Consider the following 20,003-nt stretch of genomic DNA (forward strand, 5'->3'; position numbering starts at 1 on the left):
ATGCACAAAACGGTTGTTTTGTTTCGTTAAAAATAAAAAAATCTAAACTTTATTTTTCATTCTCGATTAGCCACCGCACTCGCACAGACTCTCGCTCCCTCGCGCTCTGCATCGTTATAAAGTACGCTATAAGTTGGCTTGCATTATCTTCACACCTTCAGTACTGTCTTCCGTGGAATGCACTTTATTTCCCAACTGTCTGCTACCAGCTACTAAATTTACTCGGCCTGAAACTCCTATAATTCTCTCCACTCTCTCTCTATCTCGATTCGCTGCTTTACTTAGTACAAACAGTAAATACTACTACTACTAAACATTATCTCTACGCATATCCGCATCATAATACAGAAAGAAACGTACCCAACGCACGTGCGCACGGGGGCAATTCGTTTCGTTCAAACTATAGTCTAACTGGATGAATAGAGCTTGCTCTAACAAGACGTTAAAAAAAGGGGGAACAAGAGTAGGGGAGGATGATTTTCATCATCAGCTTACGATAGACGCTCACTGAAACGCGCATGGGAAGTTGGACTTGTGGATCGCATTTGTGGAAATCGTTAAGATTGCAATGTGAGTCGTTTGTAGATTGAAATGAACGTTAGGAGGATGCTACTATACTGCATTTAAAAAAAAAACGACAACTGCATAATCAGTCCAGAGATTATTACAATTCGTTAGTACACATGGAGGAGCGGATGGCATACGGTAGATGGTAAAGGTGCGGTCGAATCTTGTTATTGGGTTACCTCGTTCGGAAAATCGAACCATCGCCAAATTATGTTCATTGCGTTCGGTGATGATACACCTCGCCGGTACGGAAGACATATAGAACAGTTTAGAATGGAACGGGCGGGCGGGGGGAGAATTATACCAGGAAAGAGGTGCCTTATGCTTGGTGGGATTGGAGAGTATTGAGTAAAAAACCTTTTCACGACCACACGCTACCACGCGCTGTAACATTCGCGCACTGTTACGACAGTGCGTGAGAAACGAGAATGCGCAGCGCAACTAGATTCGATTTCGGGTTTCGGGCTGTTGTGGCACAACCTTAAACTCATTTGCGTAAACCGCCAGTTTTGCGCCCAATATCCGCACGCAAAAGTGCGCTCCGGTCTCAAAAGTGTATGCCGTTCGAAATAGCTTTCAGAATGTGTCTTGTGTGCTGTAGTTCCGTTTCGAGCTCTCGCTCGATCCATCTATCTCTCCTCTTTAAGTCTCGTTTTTTTAGCACTGCATTTTTTGTTTTTGTTTTCTTTACTGTGGCACAGAGCGCAGCATTAATGCGCAGCACGGCCTCTGCACATCACGCTTATTGCTCGCGCACCACTCGCGGTGTTTCGCGGTGTTTGGGGAAAAGGGGGTTTACTCAATAGTTGTACGGTCCGTACTGCGATCCGTGGTAGTATGGCTGCGGATAGAGCTGGGGCTGGGGGAAACCACCGTACGGGTAGGGGGGCTGCTTTTGGGGATACACTGAAACGGGAGACAGTAGGTTAGCGATGTGGGCGAGGGGCAGGTGGGACCGGTCGGCTAGTGTTAGGTTCGGCGCCTTACCGGGCATCAGGTACTGCAGGTTGAGCTGCTCTTCCTTTTCGCGCTCGCCCCGCAGGCAGACGGCCGCACCGGACAGCAGGATCGATGCCAGCAGGCTGCAGGCCACACCGGCCCAGGCCACAATGTACGACCAGTCGTACGACAGACGAGTGTTGTCTCGAAGGACCTGTGCCGGGAAGTAGAAACAAGTGGATAATTAGTGAGAATCACTGTGAGTTTTGGACTTTCAATTGGAGTTGTATGCTAATTGCTTATATTAAGAGTGTATGTAGGTCTCAAAGAAATTCTGATCATTAAGCTCCGATTGAAGTTCTAGGTTCTCTAATGAAACAAGTCATAGTACGGTTGAACGATATTGAATAGCTGCCAAATCCTGTTCTGGAAACATACGTGATAGTTTAATTGTTTGGTAATAGATGGCGCTCAACGCTAGGATGATTTTGTACTAAAAATGCATCACAAATATTCTTATTGGATTTAAATGTTATAGTTACTAGTGATGGGTAAAGTTGGCAAAATCCGTAGTCGACTTCGACCCAACTACAGCTGATAGCTCCGCCCAGCATTATCCGGATCCGTTTGGAATCGCCCGGAGTCGGAGGCTTCCGGAGACGTCCGAAGTTGTCCAGAGTCGCCCGGAGTCGCCCGGAGTTGCTTAGAGTTGTCGCCTGGAGTCAGATTCATTCGGAGATGACCAGTGCAATATTTTTAAGGTTAGGCATTTCATATCCGACTCTGACTCCTGCTAACTCCGGTCGACTCAAACCGCTAATCTTAGAAAGGAAGGCTTGTTTAAGCGGTGCACGCGCATAGCGAAATAGGGGAGAAAAAACACCACAAAATATAATTCGTTCGTCCTACTCAAACACAAACTACAACAACTGAACTCGTATCGAAAATACCAATCAAAAGAACATTTCTAAAGGAATCACGAGAACTAGTTCACTATGCCGATTTTGTTGCAATATCTGCTCATTGCGTGATATCTCCGGGTAAACCCTAACGCAATGCTTTATTTTCTTACTTTTAGACAGTCATCTTTACACCAAACACTTACAGTATTCCACTGCTGGTAGTACTCTTCGCCGACGACCTTTTCCTTCTCGAAGAACTCAACCGTGTGCCACAGGCCCATCGCACCGGCGGCGAGCAGGCAGGCGGTGAGCATAAGGATGGCGGTCGCCGTAATCGCACCGGCCGAACGCTTCCAGCATCCGGACAGGCCAGTCCAGAAGGCACAGAAGATGACGACGAAGCTATAACAAAACCAAAACCCCAATCGAAAATGGTTAAATCATGCAATCAAACCAAAAAAACAGAAATAATAAATGTAGGCTTACCTCAGGATGAAGGCAGCAATGACGGAGCGTGCCAGATGCAGTCGGGTCATGATGTCATCGGTGAACGAGTCCGACTCCTTGTGCTCCTCGTTCGCGGGGAAGTAGTCGATGTTCGAGCAGTGGGTTTCGACCGGCGACAGGTAGATTTGCACTGTGGAAATGAAGTTGAGCAGGAAAAAACGGGAGATGAGATGAGGAAAACGTTAAAAATAGTGTCAATTAACACGGTCAGAATGTGCACCAGGCAATATATGCGATTTGGAAGAGGAGGCGTTACCACAACACACGCGCTCCGCCGGGAAAGTGTGCCAGAGCACGAGATGTACACGCACATGGCACACGGCCTGCTGCGCATCTTTCCAAAAACCCACATATCCCACCAATGAATCGCATTTCATATCGTGAGGCGTTTGGCATCGGAAAATTTCTAATTCCCGCTCAAAAGCTCATTCCTCAACATCGGTGCGCGGCGTTTCTTCCCATCTCACTGGTGGCTGATCGATTTAAAACGATGCGATCTCGGCCATACGCGTAAAGAGGTGTGAAATGAAAGACCTGCGCACATTTCCGAAGCACGAGACAAAGGGAAAACGCATCTCGGGCCCAATTTCCTCCCCAAAGAGCCACACGGAAGGTGTGTGTGTCCGCCGGCAGATGGGCGTGTAGGCGAAGGGCGTAAAATTGAATTCAGGCCAGCACGCCAGCCAGCCCGTTACGTTCCCAATAAACGCACACACCAGATGGAAAGGGAATTTCCGAATTCTGAAAAAGGAACTAAATGCCCGGATTGGGGCCCGATCGGAGGGCTCGACTGATCATAGCGCTTTTCACCGCGTTTTGTGAAAAATCTGTGAATGCCGTTGGTTGAAAATGAAAGAAGCCAGACAGAAAGTTTCTCCTCTTCCCCCTGCTAAACACTGGGGGGACACAGATTTCACATCCCCTTTCCGGTACTGCAGCGATAAATGCATCACCAAAAAGGGCCCGTCTCGCCTCGAGTGGTGGGTGGAAAAATGCAATTTTGTGCACGATGGTTGGCAAAAACGAGCACGAAATGATGCGGCCGAGCTGCTGGCGGCACTGAATGCAGCATGCATCGAGTGGGGCACTACTATCTCCTTCATTATGCGTTCGTTGATCCCCGGAGCGCACCGCCGGGTGCGCCACATACAGTCGAATCGAGGATCGCGCGCTTTGTGCACGGCTAGCAAGTGCGTGTGGGTGCAGATCGTTGGTTTTTTTTTTTGGTTTAGGTTACTTGTTTTGTTTTGCACAAAAAGACGCGTCATCGGCGAGGTTGAAATAGCCCCTTCGTGAAGCGTCGGTGAGGCTGCGAGCGGAGGCCTATAAATCAAATGGTGCAATAAAATAAAGCCCCGTACCTATTTTGCTGTGCGAGTACACTTTCTACCCCGGGCAAACGGGGGCTGGTAATTTCGGTAAGATGAACACATATCATAGCAGCAGCAGCAGCACCATTTAGCCATGCAGAAAGTGAGAGTGTGCGGCGGCAGATAATTCATACACTTATTTCTGCACACCACACCGCGCCAACGATGGGCTCGCTGTTTGCCACTATCGGACGGTGAGTTTCTATATCTCAAGCACACCAATCCCCGCGACTGACCGACCGGTTAATGATGATGATGATGTTGGTTGAGGATTGAAGCTTCATGCTCGGGGCATGGAATAATTAGTTTGGAAATTGGTCGGTCGGTTGGTTTATCTCTCCGTCAAATTGGCGGTGTTAGAGGTGCGCATTGTGGAAAGAACGCTCACACTATGGGTGAAATGTAACTTAATAAACATGCTTAATGTGTAGAAAATGGTAATTTCAAACAAAATACACCGTCAAGCGTCGTAACGATGCCGCAAGATGGGCGAAAGCAATTGGTTCGATTAAGTGTGCATACAAGTGGTGTATGAGACAAATGAGTGTTGTTTTAAATAAAAGTTCATAATTGCATACCTTTAGGCGCTTTCGCCTAACACTAAGGTGAAATCGTTCAATCAAGGTATTTAGTAATGTATAGAGTGTAAATTTGGTATCAAAGTATGGAAAAAACAGTCTAAACACTCGAAAATCTAAACACAACATGATATCAAAATGTAACCAATTTCAGCATAGCAGATCGTCGATTACCAAATAGATGCGATATCAAGAAAAAAATATGCATAATGTGCAACAAATAAAAGACAAAGGAATAAGTGCAAATATTCACTATCGAGCAGAGATGGCAAAGATTTGTCCAATAAAACGGAGCCATAAAAATTCCTTCAACCACAAAACACTATTCTTTCGCACACTTTGCTAACGATCGCGAGGCCAAACATCGGTACCGTGCCCGAAATAAAAATAACACACAAACATACACACAAAACGCACAAAATCGGTCAACCTAACGAACCGCAATACTGCCACCGCTCATAAATATGCTGTCACCGTTATAACGTCGCCGACGACGGGGGGGGGGGGGGGGGGGGGGGGGGGAAAGAAGCAACGCAGTACACTACGGTACCGTCTCCTATAACGCTCTCGTCGATCGCATCACGATCGCAGTAAGCTGTAAGTAAGACCCCCTTTGCGCACCTCCCTTTCCACCCATGCTAACCTTCAAAACCAAGTCTCCCCCCCAACCCCACCTTACACTAATGCCGGTCAAACAAGCGCCGATCCTAGTGCCGCTACGCTTAAAACTCGCCGGCGTCCGCTTGCGCTTACGCCCGGATCGTATCAAACGTCAATTCGTTAAACGCTAACCAAAGTTCGCGCTAGTTGCAGAATGCGCACCAAAATTACGCAAACCACGCACGTGTGTGTGTTTTGTTGTGTGAATGTGCTTCTTTCGCTTCTTTTTCTTTCTTTCCCATCCTTCCCCCCATTACTGCTCCTTGACGCATCGACAATGAAGTGCCACACTTGGCAAACCGGTGTGCGCACCAACGGACGATGGCGTAAATCATGACCGACGTGCGCATGTGGCCATCTTTATATTTCCATCATTCCAACAAAAAAACGCCGAAAAAACACACTTCAAATGGCAACATCAAATTCGCAACATCAGAAAGCAAACCAGTGCTGCAAAATGGCAAAAGAAAAAGGAGGACACACAGTACCAAACACAACGGCAAGGACAAAACGAGCAATCGAATAATTATTGATAAGTTTTCCGCAAAACGATCGATGGAGTGTGCGCGATAGTGTGTGCATCATCCTCGTCCGCGATTTGTGCGAAGGTCACCGGATAACAAACACACACACGGGGAGACATTGCAGTGAATTGTGGCGACGATCGATTTAAAAACAACAAGCGATTACCTCATTGTTTCGTTAGCGTTGTTTTTTTTTAAATATCTTTCAGTTCGTCGATGAGGTCACCGCGTACAAAAATGCGGGTCGGATCGTTTTGAGCGTCGAATTAAATCAACAATTATTTAGATGGACTGCAATCATTAAACAGAGCCGCCAAAGTTGACAGTTGAATGATGACCAGAAGATGAAGCAAAAAGGCGACATCAGTTAGTGGGCCACTAATCTGTTAGTGGACAGTTATTTAGTGAACCACAAAGCAGCCGTACCGTGCTTAATAGGTGCCATTTTGTAGGCTCGGAGTGTCGACTCGACCATCGACAATGCTTAATTAACCAAAGAGCTAATTAGTGGATAGGGTTTTGTGCAACAAAGAAGGAGCTGTCTGACTATGAATTTACCATAAGTGATGCACACTTCCATTCATGCACTCTCGCACACACTCACACAGTTTCCGCTCCATCAAACGAGAGTAAAAGGTGTAAAACAGATGCCCAAACAGTTAACAGTTTGAACAAAATTGCGGCACAAAAGAGCACTCCAAATACATTCAATTTGCAAAATAAACAGCCCATGGATGGATGGGTGAGATTGATGCAGTTACGTTATCCACTTTTGTTTCTCGCTCAGCCCGGCTGCCAACGCCAGGTGCAGTATTATGGTTCGGAACGGTACGCTGTTTGCCTTTTTTTAGGCCACACAGCTAATATGCAGCTAATAATGGTTCCCGTTCTGGCAGGTTCTCCCCCTTTTTGGGCTGCTGCTGTATACCGTCGATGATGCCCATTCTCCCAAACGTTCAATGACGCTGTGATGATGATGATCGTTTTCAATGAAATTTCATTCAACAAAATCCTCACCTCCATCAGCATTTAGGGGGTTTGCCAGCGTCAAACTGGGAAGGAAACACTTTCAGCACACTTTTGTTTGACCCAAATTGCGTGCCCGGTGGTGGAGCTTCCACCCCTCCAAACCAAATGGTTCCACCTCGCAACCGAATGAGATAGCTATCGAGGTAGAAAGATTTGACATACAATGTGCCACGATTGAAGCCTCGGGAAGCTATGATGACGTTGACTCGTTGGTCGCTCAAAAAAAAACGATCAAACTGTAATCATACAGACCGACCGTGGCCAGTGTCGCTTGTTTGGTGTTGCTGTTGGTTTTCCATCTGATGAAAATTGTCGTGAAAGTAGTCGGTATGCTTTTGAGGGGAATGAAATGTGTTGCGTTGGGGAATTGGTTTTGATTTCTATTCGATTTGGAGCAGAATTGTCACACGAAGGGAATTGGATGCAATTAATTGATGGGATTTTGCTGTTCAAATTGTTGGTTAGACAATGTTTCTTGTACTGAATGACCTTAGGATCTCAGCATAATGACACAAACGATCGATGATCGCCACAGTTAGTATACTACAGAAGATCAGCGAAATGAATAAGCTGGGGTTAGCTCGAATTTTGATTAAATCCATCGTGTAAATCTAAAAATAAAGTCAAACGAACTTTACAATCATCCTAATCATTACGAGTAATCTAGATAACGATCGTTCGAGTTTATTCAACTTTCCTTCAACAGAGGAAAAACAACACGAAAAGCCACCAATTTGTTGTGCTATTTGTGGTGTTTACCACCATTCCTTCGCTTCCCAAGCAAAAACTAGCTTGAGCGAATCGAATTTAATTCTACCAAACAAGTGTGTGGCTTGGAAAACGCGAACACTAATCGTACAATGCACCCTCCCTTAAAAAAAACCAAAAAGCAGCACACAAAAAATAATTTCCTTTCTTTCTTTTAACACACATTTCGTCCCCGCCTACACGCGCTGGGAAGCATTCTTTAATGACAATTCGCCAAAAAAGAAATAAGAACAAGCCACACTTTCCACTAAGAATTAAATAAGACCGAACAGGGAACAATCGATGGTACAGTGATAGCGGGTAGAAGCAAGCAGGCGGCTCCAAAACAGAACAGGGTTAAAATTCAATTAATACTCGCCCCTTTTACCTAAAACCCATTTCCTCCGCAGGTCCGACAAATTCTAACCAACCCGCAGGAAGTTCTAAACTAACGCTCTGAATGAAGAGAAAAAAACCACTCCACCCCCAAAACGCGTAATACGCGTAATAGAACCGCACGCCGCGTTGAAGAAACTCATTAGTTGCGCACAAACCAGGCGAGCCAGCACCAGGCGACAGCCGGACAGCCAAAACGGGGAAAGTGGTAATACCAGCTCGCAGTTCGCTTGCTACAGCAGCGTTTTTCTGCTTTTCTTTTATCACCGTGCTGATGCTGCTGCTGCTGCTGATGATGATCGTGCTACACAGCGATCGCCTTGTGTCTTTTGCGCAGTTCGGACCAAGTTCACCAAGCGGCACAAGTGGCGCAAAGCTGTTTGCCGCCGCGGCGACTCGGTGCGCTGGACAGTTTACGTAACGTAACGAGCGCGCGATTTCGAGGATGGTCAGACCAGCGGGCTGGTAGCGCTGGTAAAAACACAACGGGCAATAATTTTTCCTTGCATCAGTTAACGCCGCCAAGCAGAAATCAATCTTTCCCTCGTGACTAGCAAGACGCGAGGAGCGAGGCAATGCATTTAAGGCAAAATTGTTCCTTCCAGCTCTCTCTCCTGCACCGAGCTATAGTTCCTACTGTGCTGCTTGCGGCAGGGTGCGCTGCAAGTATGACCTAACGTGATCCCTTTCCCCTCGTTTTTTTTTGTATTTGGTCTGCCAGAAAGTGTAATCATGCACGAAAAATGAAAAGAAAGCATAACTTCGTCAGTGTGTGGATGCTGTGGATTCCGTCCTGCCACTGAAGGGTGCCACGTAAGAGCAGTAACACACAAGCAACACATATTTTCACCCCGATACCACCATCGGCCCCCCCTGGGGATCGATAACCGGTTGGCGGCAACATAACGCCGCCAAGTTTTAGAAATCGCCAGCGCTGAACACGGCCGCGCAGAAAACAAAAAATCGGAAAGAATTCAAAAATGCGCCAATCGGGGATAATTACACACCCCGATTGCCGCCAACAGAGGATAGTGCAAAACGGCGCGCAGAGAAGAGTTAATGGTTTTTCACCGGACTTCCATGTGCCTTTGTATGGTGTGTATGTGTGCCGTGTAAGTAACCTGCAACAACAAGGCAACAGCCCTTTTTTCACCCAAATATTCGATGTGACGCCAGATCGGGCGGTAAAGAGTGGTGCAGGTTGGGATTGCTAAAAAAGAATTCCCAAACACTACAGAGGACACTCCAGAGAAGGATGATTGGGACAGATCATTTCTCTCTGCCAAGCCCATTTCACATTAAGGGAAAGCAACAAACATCTAAAAAACCATAAAGCTCAAACTGCTGTCAGTGTTGACGGTGGCACCCTTTTGCGGTGTGAAATGCGGTGCTGGTGTGGGATGAGAATATCAACAAAAAATGCACCTTGACCAGTCGGTCTGTCTGTCTGTCCGTCTGTGATAAATTCCAAATTTTGAACAAAAATTTACACATTTTCCCATGGGAAACAATCACCTAAAGAGTGTTTGTGGGTGTGTGGTTGTTTGAGAGTGCGTGCCTTCTTTAAGGTTACCTTTTCCCTTGTGATGACAAAAGCGGCTACGTAGACGTACGGACAAGCAAACAACCGTCCCGTGTTCCGGTAAGCTTTTATATCCATTTCTTCTTCCCTTTAGCATTTGAGCAGGTTTAAAACGGCCGCCGAATCTTGCCTTGGAAAGGCAGTCATTCAATTAAGCGGGCTATTAGCATCTTTCTCTTCCGCAGTCCGTGGCGTTAAATGCTTTTTAAAGCACTAAAATGCAATATTAAAAGGTTATAATTGCTTGCGAGACGAACGAAGTGCCGCGCTGCAACAGTGGTGGTCAACTGCATCTTTAATTCTTCAGCGTGGAAAGGAAAAAAGGTGAAAACTGTAACGAGGAAATTGTATAGTATTTACCTTTTTTCTTTGACAAAGCACACACACACACACACACAATCACATTCACAATTGCTAATCGTTAGAGGTCGTAAAGTTTCGAACAAGTAGGTTCACAGCAACATTGACGCCACCAAAAGGCCACCGTCAAATTGCGCCCGTCCAAGGACGACGGAAGTGTTCGACGATCGTAAAAGTTCCGTGAGAAAAGTGGCTAATTTTTCAGCTTCTTTTGTAATTTTTTTTTCTCTGGTTTATTAAGGTTGGATTGGGATTGCCCATGAAAAGTCTAATCTAATCACGTGGTTGTCATGATTTTGCTCTACCATCTTAATGAATTCATACGAACCAATACAACTCATTCATTCTAAACTCCCAAACAGCTCCTATAAAACGCCGGAAAAGCTTAACATAACAAAACATCCTGATCCTAGGCCGGCGGTATGATCGACGGTGAGCCGTCCGCGATCCGGAGCGTAGCAATAAAAGCCCTCAATAAAAGCTCTACCAGTACACCTCTCCCCGCTCTTCTCGCTACCGTTTCCGTCCAGTTTTCCATTGAAACAATTAATTCAAACAATTTTCAGGAAACGTTTTCAGCGCGCAAACCATTTCAGCAGCATCATCGCTAAATGCCAGTAGCGTCTGTTTTACGTCTTTACGTCCAGAAGGGGCCGGACGAGGGACGATGAAATCAGTGCCAGAAAGCCATAGCGAGCGAATACATTATCCACGATTCACTTCGCGTTTGATGATCACGAGGAAGAAGAGGCGCAACAACAAAAAGCCTTACAAACGTTGCTGGGCTGAGCTGTGAGAACAATTCTTCAAAGCATCAGAGTCAAAGGCAACAGCATCCGCAGCATTACGGCTTGGAACGATGATGTGCCGGTGTGTTGGAAAACCCGTACTCCGAGTGCAGCACCACCAGTCAATGCGACTTCCATCGCAGTAGGCAATGAAAACACGTCACAAAAGCCGTTGCCCAGTGTGTGAGCGTTTCTAAGCGCAGCATACAAAAGACATCAAGGCCAACGACGACGACGGCGGGGCATCAAGCGACGAACCTCCTTCTCCTCAAGTCAAGTCTCAAATTACTGCTTGCGCGTGAATGTGTTTTTTTTTCGTTTCTTGCTCCTTCTTGCTTCACTTCTTCTCCTCGCCAGCAGTTGAATAGAAAATTGAACGCATTAATCGATAGCTACCTGCACCGATTATTTGCTGCTGCTGCTGCTCCTTCCGGTTGTACACACCGAACAACCGAAAACCCCATTTGAAGGAAGAGAGGGGAGGAAAAAAACCCAACAAAAAACGTGCTGAATAATAGAAGGTTTTTTTTTGGTGTGTTTTCAAACTAGCTTCCCAAAAATACGTGACTTTCAGCCTGTAGCATCGCATTACAGCAGCTTCCCGAGCAGGATGGGATTTTTTTTGTCATTCTTCTGTTCGTTTGCACTCCACTTACCGGACGATGCTGGAGGACGTTCCTTCGGGTAGCAGTACCGGAACAGGCCGCGCGTCCGTGTGTAGTAGATGAGCCGGTTGTTGAAGCTGTCCGTCAGTGCAGCTGCATCGGGATGTTTCGCAATAAAGTTCTGCGGAAGAAGGAAAACGAAGAAAAAAAAACGGAATGAAAACACAATTAAACAACAACCACTCTCACTTTGCACGCACAACTCACAAATCGATCGCAAAAAGACAACGGCGGACGATAAGAAACGAAATGGAAAGTTTTCCGATTGATGGGTGATTTATTTCTCCAATTTCTACGTATGGGATTTCCCCTTTTTTGTGTTCGTTGATATTTTTATACGTGCCATCGTGTTGCTGGTATAAACTCCGGTGTGGCATAAAACGTTGAACGTTGAAATGGCTGAAAGGAAACCTTTCTCTCTCCCTCTCTGTACTGGTTTTCCCTTTTCCTTATTGTGCCCTCTGTTTGGCCAGAGTGGTTATGTCCTTTCCCGCGCATCCCAAAGTCTATGTTGCCCAGCCGGGTTTGCAATTTTCTGCAAAACTGGAGCCCATATTGAAGGGGAAAAGTAAAGAGTGAATTTAAACAGAAAACAAACGAAAAAAGTAGACACTCATACCACACTCTCGATATGGCACGATCGGCCTTCTTGCCGCGGTTGTGAAAGTGGTCCCTCGGATCGGATCACGCACCACAACAACGGACCGGACGGACGGGCCCACCGACACACATGGGCGGCAATCGTTTCATCCGGCCGAAACGATTACCGCCACCACTACCACCACCGGGCTGGACCGGTTTTTCCGCTCAAAGCCATCAATCAGCTTCGAAACCGAACCGGGCAATGATGGTTGGATGAACCCGGTCGGTCGGATCGGCTCAGTTTCAAGTGCAATACCCATTTCTTAAACCCTGCCAACGGGGCTAGTAGTAGTGATGGGTAATGGGTAACACAAAAACCAAAATACATCAACACCAGAGGAGTTAGACATCGCACACAGACAAACAACACGTAGGAAAAAAAACCCCTTTTAATCGCCCATTGGAGAAGGATGCAACAACCATCTCTTACTCACCCGCCAATATACATACATACATATAGATCAGACGGTCGATGCACATGCACCAAAAGGTTACTGAACTGAGGAAAGCTTTGGCGGCGGCATCTCGCGTGCCGTTCCCACTTTGCTCCGGCGCTTCTTTTGTCTGGTGCGCTTCATTACCTTGCCACCCTGCGCGAAGGAATCACTTGACTGGAGAAAACAGACTCACATACGCAAACGGTCGACGATTGCTTGGATGGATGGTGTTGTTCGTGTGTGTATACAAACACATACCACCGTTCTATCCCGATCCTTCCACTCCTTCTTCTCCTCCCGTTCCTCCTCCACCGTACCACCTTGCAACGGTCAACCGTAATAACTGTGCTACAGTTTCCATTGGTTACGCATGCGCAGATCGCTTCGAGGTTGCAGTAGCCGTGCAGGCGATAATTACCACCCAGCAACTCACACCGTTTGTATGTGTGTGTGTGTGTGTTTTTTTTAATTACCCCTTCTCCTAGAGTACACCCGTCTAGTGTTGTGTGTGTTTTTGTTGTTGTGTTTATTAGTAGAATCTTCCCGGATCATTTCTTTCGCAAGCCAAGGCTTATCAAACACGTGTTCGGTAGTACCGTTCGGTAAGAATGGGTGGAGAAAATGGTGGTGAAAGAAAATAGGTGCGTCTGTTAAATGGGGTCTGTGCGTTTAGGGTGCGGTATACACACACGGAAAGAATCTGTTTCTACAAGGTTTCTACCTAAGCTGTACTTGGCATTCACTGCTCCAAGGGTGCAACGCAAAACCGGTAAAGGGAACACATTCAAAGGTTGTCATAAAAAATGGCCATTACTAGAAAAAAAAAAAAGAAAACTGTTTGAATACTAAACTATTTTTACGCTACTCTTTAACACCTAAACGATACAAGTTGTATGCATCGATAAGCTTTAGTACACAGCCGCATAGGGGGAGAAATACATATGAAAGGCAACGTTTACAGCTTGTAACACAATTAAAAATACAATCTGTATAATCGTTACAAACTGCATGTTATAATCAATATTTATAATCCATGATCTTTAAATATTTGTTGAATATAATACATAATACATAAATTTCAAGATCATTTATGTGAGTGATAGTGTGAATGTTTTATCTTGTCATTTTGAGGCGTCCCGATCAAATATAAGTCACATTTTTCGGGCAAATCACCTCCAAAAAATGCCTATATTCATACATGGACACAAACAAACCTGCAACGTTCAAAACTCACACAAGCAGTGACAGCAATAAGCACAATGCTGTGAGTTTAGCACCACATGCCGCAACCAAAAGGTGCTAAAAAAAAACGTGACCACGTTGTCTCATTCATTCACAGCAGTAGCACACAGTTTGCACAAACTTGAAGACAGCTTACAGTTCAAGAATAAAAACGCGTACGCTCTTGCGGCCGGTCCAATGTTATGCAAAAAGCACAAACAGCCGAAACGTACGCGGTCGCGTGTGCTTGACTACTACGCGCGAGTGCCAGTACAGTTTGATTGTATTCAAATGTATGTTGTTCTTGAAGGGATGTGTTTTTGTGTCTGCTTCTTTTTGCTTCATTTCTAGCCCTAAGTGCCACAAGAACCTTCCACACAAAACCGTTCTTGGGTTTGTCGTGTCTTGACGTGTCAATGCATTCCAATTGTTGTTTCCAAAAGCCCACACAGCCAGGGGCGCGCGGCTCGTATGTGTGTGTGTGTGTGTGTAGGTGAAGTAATCGATCCAGAAATGGAATGGGAAACAAGCCGTAGGAACAACGGCAACAACAACAAAAAAGCGCCAATGATCGAATGCAGAACAACAGCACACGTGAAACCACCATTCGGAGCAGTTGCCAGGCAGGCCGTGCAATCTATGTTGAACGAAATTGACTGAAAGAATGCGACCTCAGATATGTGTTTGGCAAGATGTATGTGTCTGTGTGTGTGTGCGTGTGCCTGCTGGCAAAGTCTGGTGGTGGCTGCTTTGCGTCGTGATGTTTGCCAGTGCGATTAGCAAACGCCAAGCACCAAGCGCATGTGTACGAGTGTTTGTAGTACCTTCACCACGAGGGACGCACGCTTGAGTTCGAGAGCAGTTCGATTTTGACATTCCAAAGCTTGGTAGCATGGTGATCGATACAACCGGGTACAAATTTGAACGTTTTAGGTCCGCTGTTGACGCTAAGCACGATGCTGCTGATCATCGCTACACGATCGCTACACCTCACATGAGCAACAGCGTTATGCGTTACGAGCCAATGCGTTACCACAAGCAGCCCACAAACCCTTACAGCAGTGCTTCATGGCTGCCGTTTTAAGCAGCCATTCCAGCAGCCAACCTCCGTTAGATGGAGTGAACAACGAGCCAAATGGAAAGAAAGAACCAAAAGAATGGGCAGCAGCAGCAGCAGCAGCAGGCCCACGAACGCGGGAGAAAAGGCAAACGCGCAAAGAAACGCGATTCAGGCGCGGGGAGCTAACCCCGCGCAATCCCGTGGAAGCGTGGGGAGTGAAATTGGTGAAAGAGAGTAGCGACACGCCAGCGCCAACAAACGGGTCGGCTGTGACGGGGATCGGTAAAAGGGTAGACCGGGTAGACGATAAACGGGAACCGGGGATCAATGGGAAAGGTGGAAAAACAACTTGTGGACTACATTTTTGTTGCTGTTATGCTTGTGTTGGTGTGTGTGTGTGTGCTGGTCCTGCGCCATGCTGGATGGTGTAGGGGCGAAAGGCAAACTTCAGGATTAGATCTGGGCTGGGGCCGTGTGCAAAACTTGCGCACACGCTCACACAAAACACACCTCTCTATTCCAACAGGCACAAGACAAGGCCCGATGGTATGTCTGGTCAATGTGATGTAAAAAAAAGGAACAGGCTGACAGACGACCGGTTATGGCCAAGAACATAACACACACACACACACACACACACACGCATGCGCACGAGCCTGTTCCAGATGTTGTTAAGAATGCAGAGCTGGCGCAGCACTGCGCGGTTGGTTCTTTGGACGAACGTAGGCCGATCGCAAAACCCCGACGGAAAGAGAGCCGGTTTTGTGGTCGCACCGTGGTCGGCGTACGTGGCACATTGGCACCTTGGTGGCATGTGGGGTGGTTTCTAGATGCGTGTATGATTTTAAACACCACCATCGAGCACACATTTCGGTACCATCGGGGTTAGAAAGTGGAATAAAAACACGGTTCGCATGCCACGAATCAATATCGAAGGAAAGTTTGGGAACCGGGTGACGACGCACACGAGCCTACGACGACACATTCCATCGCACCACCACAGCCCCCCCCCCCCCCTCCGTGTGTGTGTGTGTTCATTTGTATGCAAATTGAACTCAGCCCGACTGGGTTGTTTTGAGCGAGCTGGACATATTCTGGATGGACGTGACACAGGCCCACTGCATCTCACCGAACGTCTATTGCTTTTATTTTAAAGTTTTGATCTTATTGTTTCCCTAACCGAGTATACAGTTAGTGGGTAGCCACGATCATCCACACACAGGGTGCTGGTGGTGGTGTCCGAGTAGAGCAACACAAATACCGGTAGCGCCGTCGTTTTCCGTTTTGGGGAAGTTGGTGGAAAACAATTCGTCCCAAATGAGGTGTTTATTTTTTGTATTTTTTGTTTTTGCTTGCTGTTATACGTTTTCACGCGCACTATTTAGCGCGTATTGTGTTTAATGTTGTGCTGTCCAACATTTTTGCTAACGTCAAGGCCAAAAGCACGGCCCTGTCACTGCTGCGGCTGCTGCTGCTGATGATCGTGAAAAGTGGATCGCTTATTTAATGTTTTTTTCTTCTTTTCGCACTATTATGTTTCACATGGTTCTCATGACCTGTGGGAGGGGGAGAGGTTGTTTTTTTGTTGTCTGGATTAAAGTAGAATTGTATAACTGAGAGCTCGCGACATGATTGGCCGCCGTTCCGGCACTTGTCTAAGAGCCAAGGCCCAAACCGGGGGGGCGCTAAAGACGTGATTTGTGCGGCTTCATTTTGCTCTTGGATGAGATCAAGTGATCATTTTGATGGAATGTACCAAAGACCAAAGAAGAACATTTACATTTAAAATAGCAGAAACTGTACTTCTTTGGCTCTTCAAAATCATATAAAATCCCCTTTTAAATCCCTTACAAAAAGGGCCAAACGCTGATGCCTCCCTTCCCTACACACGTCATAACCACGCCATGTGTGTGGTGTTTCGTGCGGGAATAGAAAGTTTTCGCGCATGTGCGCACTTTCCCAGCCCGCCCGGGCCCGCCCGAGCATCAAAGGTTTGTCGCTTTATGTCGCGTTGATGTCTTTCTTTCCCACTTGCCTGGGGCCTGGGGGAGCGCGAAAAAATGCCCCAGAGTTGTATTGTTTGCGCTAAAGCAACGCTGTCGTGTGTTTTGGCATTTCGGCGCAGCAGATTTTGTTGATAATGATGACGATGATGATGATGATGACAGCACGACGGTGCTGCATGCTTGCAAAAATAAATACTGCAAAGAAAGCGCGCTACTAGTACCTGTATGTTGGTGCGCTTCACTTCATAGCTCTGCCAGTTGTCGGTGGAGAAGGCGATTGCCAACAGGGCAACGGCGATGATGGCGGATATCGTCGCGAGCGACAGCGTTACCGCACTGCAGGGCATCTTGCTGGGACGCTGGGCGAGTCTGGGACGGAGTTTGGCTCTCTTCACTTGTTCTCTCTCTCTCCTTTTTGAAGATCGAGAAGATGATGGTGATGATGATGATGCTGTTGCTGCTTCTTAGCTGGCTGGTTCGGGAATCGTTAGAAACACACACATACACTGACACAGCTAATCGCACACACACGTACACACCACACACACTCTTACACTGCTGTAACACAGAAAAAGGCACACGAGGCAACGGCAGCAACCAACAGCCACCGTACACAGCGGGATGCGCAAATAATGCCAGAAGAAAAGAAAAGATTACAAAAATGGCTCACAGATTTTCCTCCGTTAGATGTCGCTTTGCTGCCTGAATGCACACAAACACACACACAAACGCGCACATACACAGGGATGTTTTACGATGGTGCGAAGATCGCACAGAGGAAACTGGAAGGAATTAGAGGTTGCTTTGCTGGGCAAGCAAAGAAACTGATGCTAAATTATCCTAAATCGACGAACACACTTTCCTGTTGCACTCAATGGTTTCTAATCAGCAAACACCACCACCGACACAGGCACACACACAGATATACACAGGCCAGCATCAATCGAGGATATGGGATCGTGCGGTTGGAATGATCGTCAGGATAGTAGTTGCTTCAACACCACAATGCAAATGGTCTATCAAGCCCCGTGCTCAACGTGCTTATCGCGATCGCGATCGCTTTCCGCCGTTCAATGCACTGCACCAGACCGAAACTAGACCAGAGCGCGGAACGGAACGGAACCCAATCGCCCCCGAAATAGCCACACAGCCAAACCGAGCAACAACAAAAATCCCCCAACGATCGCCCCAGATCAAGAAGATCAATCCTACACCATACACTTACACAAGGAAAATAAACTCCACTCTATTACAGCAGGCACACACGCGCACACACACACACTCTCTCTCTCTCTCTCTCTCTCTGGATCGCCTACACACAACTTCTTGCTGCTGCTGGTTGATGATCGAATTGGGAATTGGGTACCACAAACAGCGAAGGTAACGTTACAACGGCACTGGTAAACTGCTTCAGTCCGACATCTTTGACCACTGCTGCTCGACTGACTGCAAGACGCGGCCTGTACGGTGTGCGGCCGAGTTTCTCCCCGAGCATTTGCGTCTTCTTAGAGGTGTGCACGTGTGTGTGTGCGTGAGGGGTGTTTCTTTCCTCCCTGCATTGCATTCAGTTATGTTTGCCGGGGTGTCAAACACCCCGGTTTGGCCAAACACCCAGAGCAGAGAGGATTTGTTTGTGAAAAGACGGAAAGATTGAGGCATAAACAGCAACCATAAGGGTTGTTATTTATTAATTCAATATGGCAATTGATATTAAATTTATATTAAATAATTTGTATTAATTTAAATTAAATAAATATGGCATAAATTATTGTGTGATGTGAAAATTTCATTACTAAACCATGTTTTCCTGATTTTTTTGTAAAATTAGTCCTTTATCAGTTCTCCCTCTTACACTCTGGAGCATCTTAGACAACAAGTTTAGCCTTCCCTGAACCTGTAAGTTGTGCATTGTGGCACCAACACTGGTACGTCTGCGCCACAGGTTCAACGTCTCAAGAAACTACTCACGCAACACACACTCTCGCTCTCTCAATCTCTCTCTCTCTTTCTCTTTTACCAACCCCTCTCTTCACCATGTCCGGCAATGGCACAGTACAAGTGCACACCCATACACCGATCACAGGCACAAGGCACGTCCATATATCTTCCCTCAAGACACTCTAGAGAGACAACAACGAGCGATCAGCAACGAACCGAGCGAACAGCAGCAGGAGCAGCAGCAGCAACAGCAAAAAATGACAACAGGAATGTGGGCTTCCCGTTTTGTGCGCTCTGTAGCACACATACATACACATACACCTGCCGTACCCGTGATCAACCCTTAGCGATCGAGCCTCGCACTCCCTCCTGCGGCTCACCCGGGGCGGGACTGTTTGCCGAGATGAATAATTTCTTATCGGTGCGTCGCAGAGGGATCGATACTTTTACTGTGCGGTTGTAAAACCAAACCCTCACTCACAGCTGACCGAATAGAGATGGTGTTGCGAGTCCAGTCCAGGGATCAGTAAAAGGAAACGGGCCTTTACCACCTGTGTGCATGTGTGTGTGGGGACGAACAGGAGAGCCCTGCGGGACGAGGATGATTCCAGGTACAATGGGTAGCGGAAGGTGAAATCATCATCTTTTGCATCCGTTGATCGGTGATGCCTGTGTGGCCTTTCCTGTACAGGTTTTTGTCCCTGGCAGGGCGAGGAGCAGAGATCGGTGCGATTTGGCACAGAAGGTAGGTGAGTCAAGGTGTGAAAAGTGTGTGTGAGATGGTCGAGGAGTCTTATCTTTTATGCGAATATTTGTACAAACAAGGAGAATAAAGAAAGACAGAAAGAAAGGAACAAGATAAACACTTCATTCTTAATTTAGATTGTTTAAAATGCCTCTGCTGTTTTAAGTAAAATTAGAAAAAAAGGTTTGTATATGATCGCTCCAAAGATCATTCACAGTTTCAGAGCGTATTTGCGAGACGGTTGTTTTGATTTGTGTGTAAATTTAAGCATACATTTGAAGTGATCATTACAAATAATGCATATATTAGCATCTTGAAAATATGACTTTCATCATCTTAT

General features: G+C 46.5%; 1 protein-coding gene across 2 annotated transcripts; it reads right to left on the reverse strand.

Moving 5' to 3' along the window:
* Positions 1-3: 3 nt before the first annotated feature.
* LOC120952313 (transmembrane protein 235) lies at positions 4-18,447 on the reverse strand. 2 transcript variants are annotated; one of them, XM_049607015.1, is made up of 7 exons: positions 18,206-18,447; positions 17,202-17,535; positions 11,606-11,735; positions 2,895-3,045; positions 2,612-2,810; positions 1,555-1,720; positions 4-1,473 (listed from the first exon to the last, which is right to left on the reverse strand). In XM_049607015.1, the coding sequence occupies exons 2-7, from the start codon at positions 17,325-17,327 to the stop codon at positions 1,367-1,369; spliced, it is 879 nt and encodes a 292-aa protein (XP_049462972.1). In that variant the 5' UTR covers positions 17,328-17,535; positions 18,206-18,447; the 3' UTR covers positions 4-1,366. The 2 variants fall into 2 exon arrangements, with proteins under 2 accessions (XP_049462972.1, XP_040227521.1); XM_040371587.2 differs by having other exon boundaries at positions 17,202-17,538.
* Between the last annotated feature and the right edge of the window lie 1,556 nt (positions 18,448-20,003).

The sequence above is a fragment of the Anopheles coluzzii genome, chromosome 2 (assembly GCF_943734685.1).
Source record: "Anopheles coluzzii chromosome 2, AcolN3, whole genome shotgun sequence".
In the NCBI taxonomy this organism is placed as follows: Eukaryota; Metazoa; Arthropoda; class Insecta; order Diptera; family Culicidae; genus Anopheles; species Anopheles coluzzii.

Bases quoted from the DNA above. Each gene is read 5' to 3' on its own strand.
- LOC120952313 (XM_049607015.1), bottom strand. From the start codon at position 17,327: ATGCCCTGCAGTGCGGTAACGCTGTCGCTCGCGACGATATCCGCCATC. The intron at 11,736-17,201 runs GTACTAGTAGCG...CTTCTTCCGCAG, and splicing joins TGAAGCGCACCAACATACAG to AACTTTATTGCGAAACATCC. The intron at 2,811-2,894 runs GTAAGCCTACAT...GTTTTGTTATAG, and splicing joins ATTGCTGCCTTCATCCTGAG to CTTCGTCGTCATCTTCTGTG.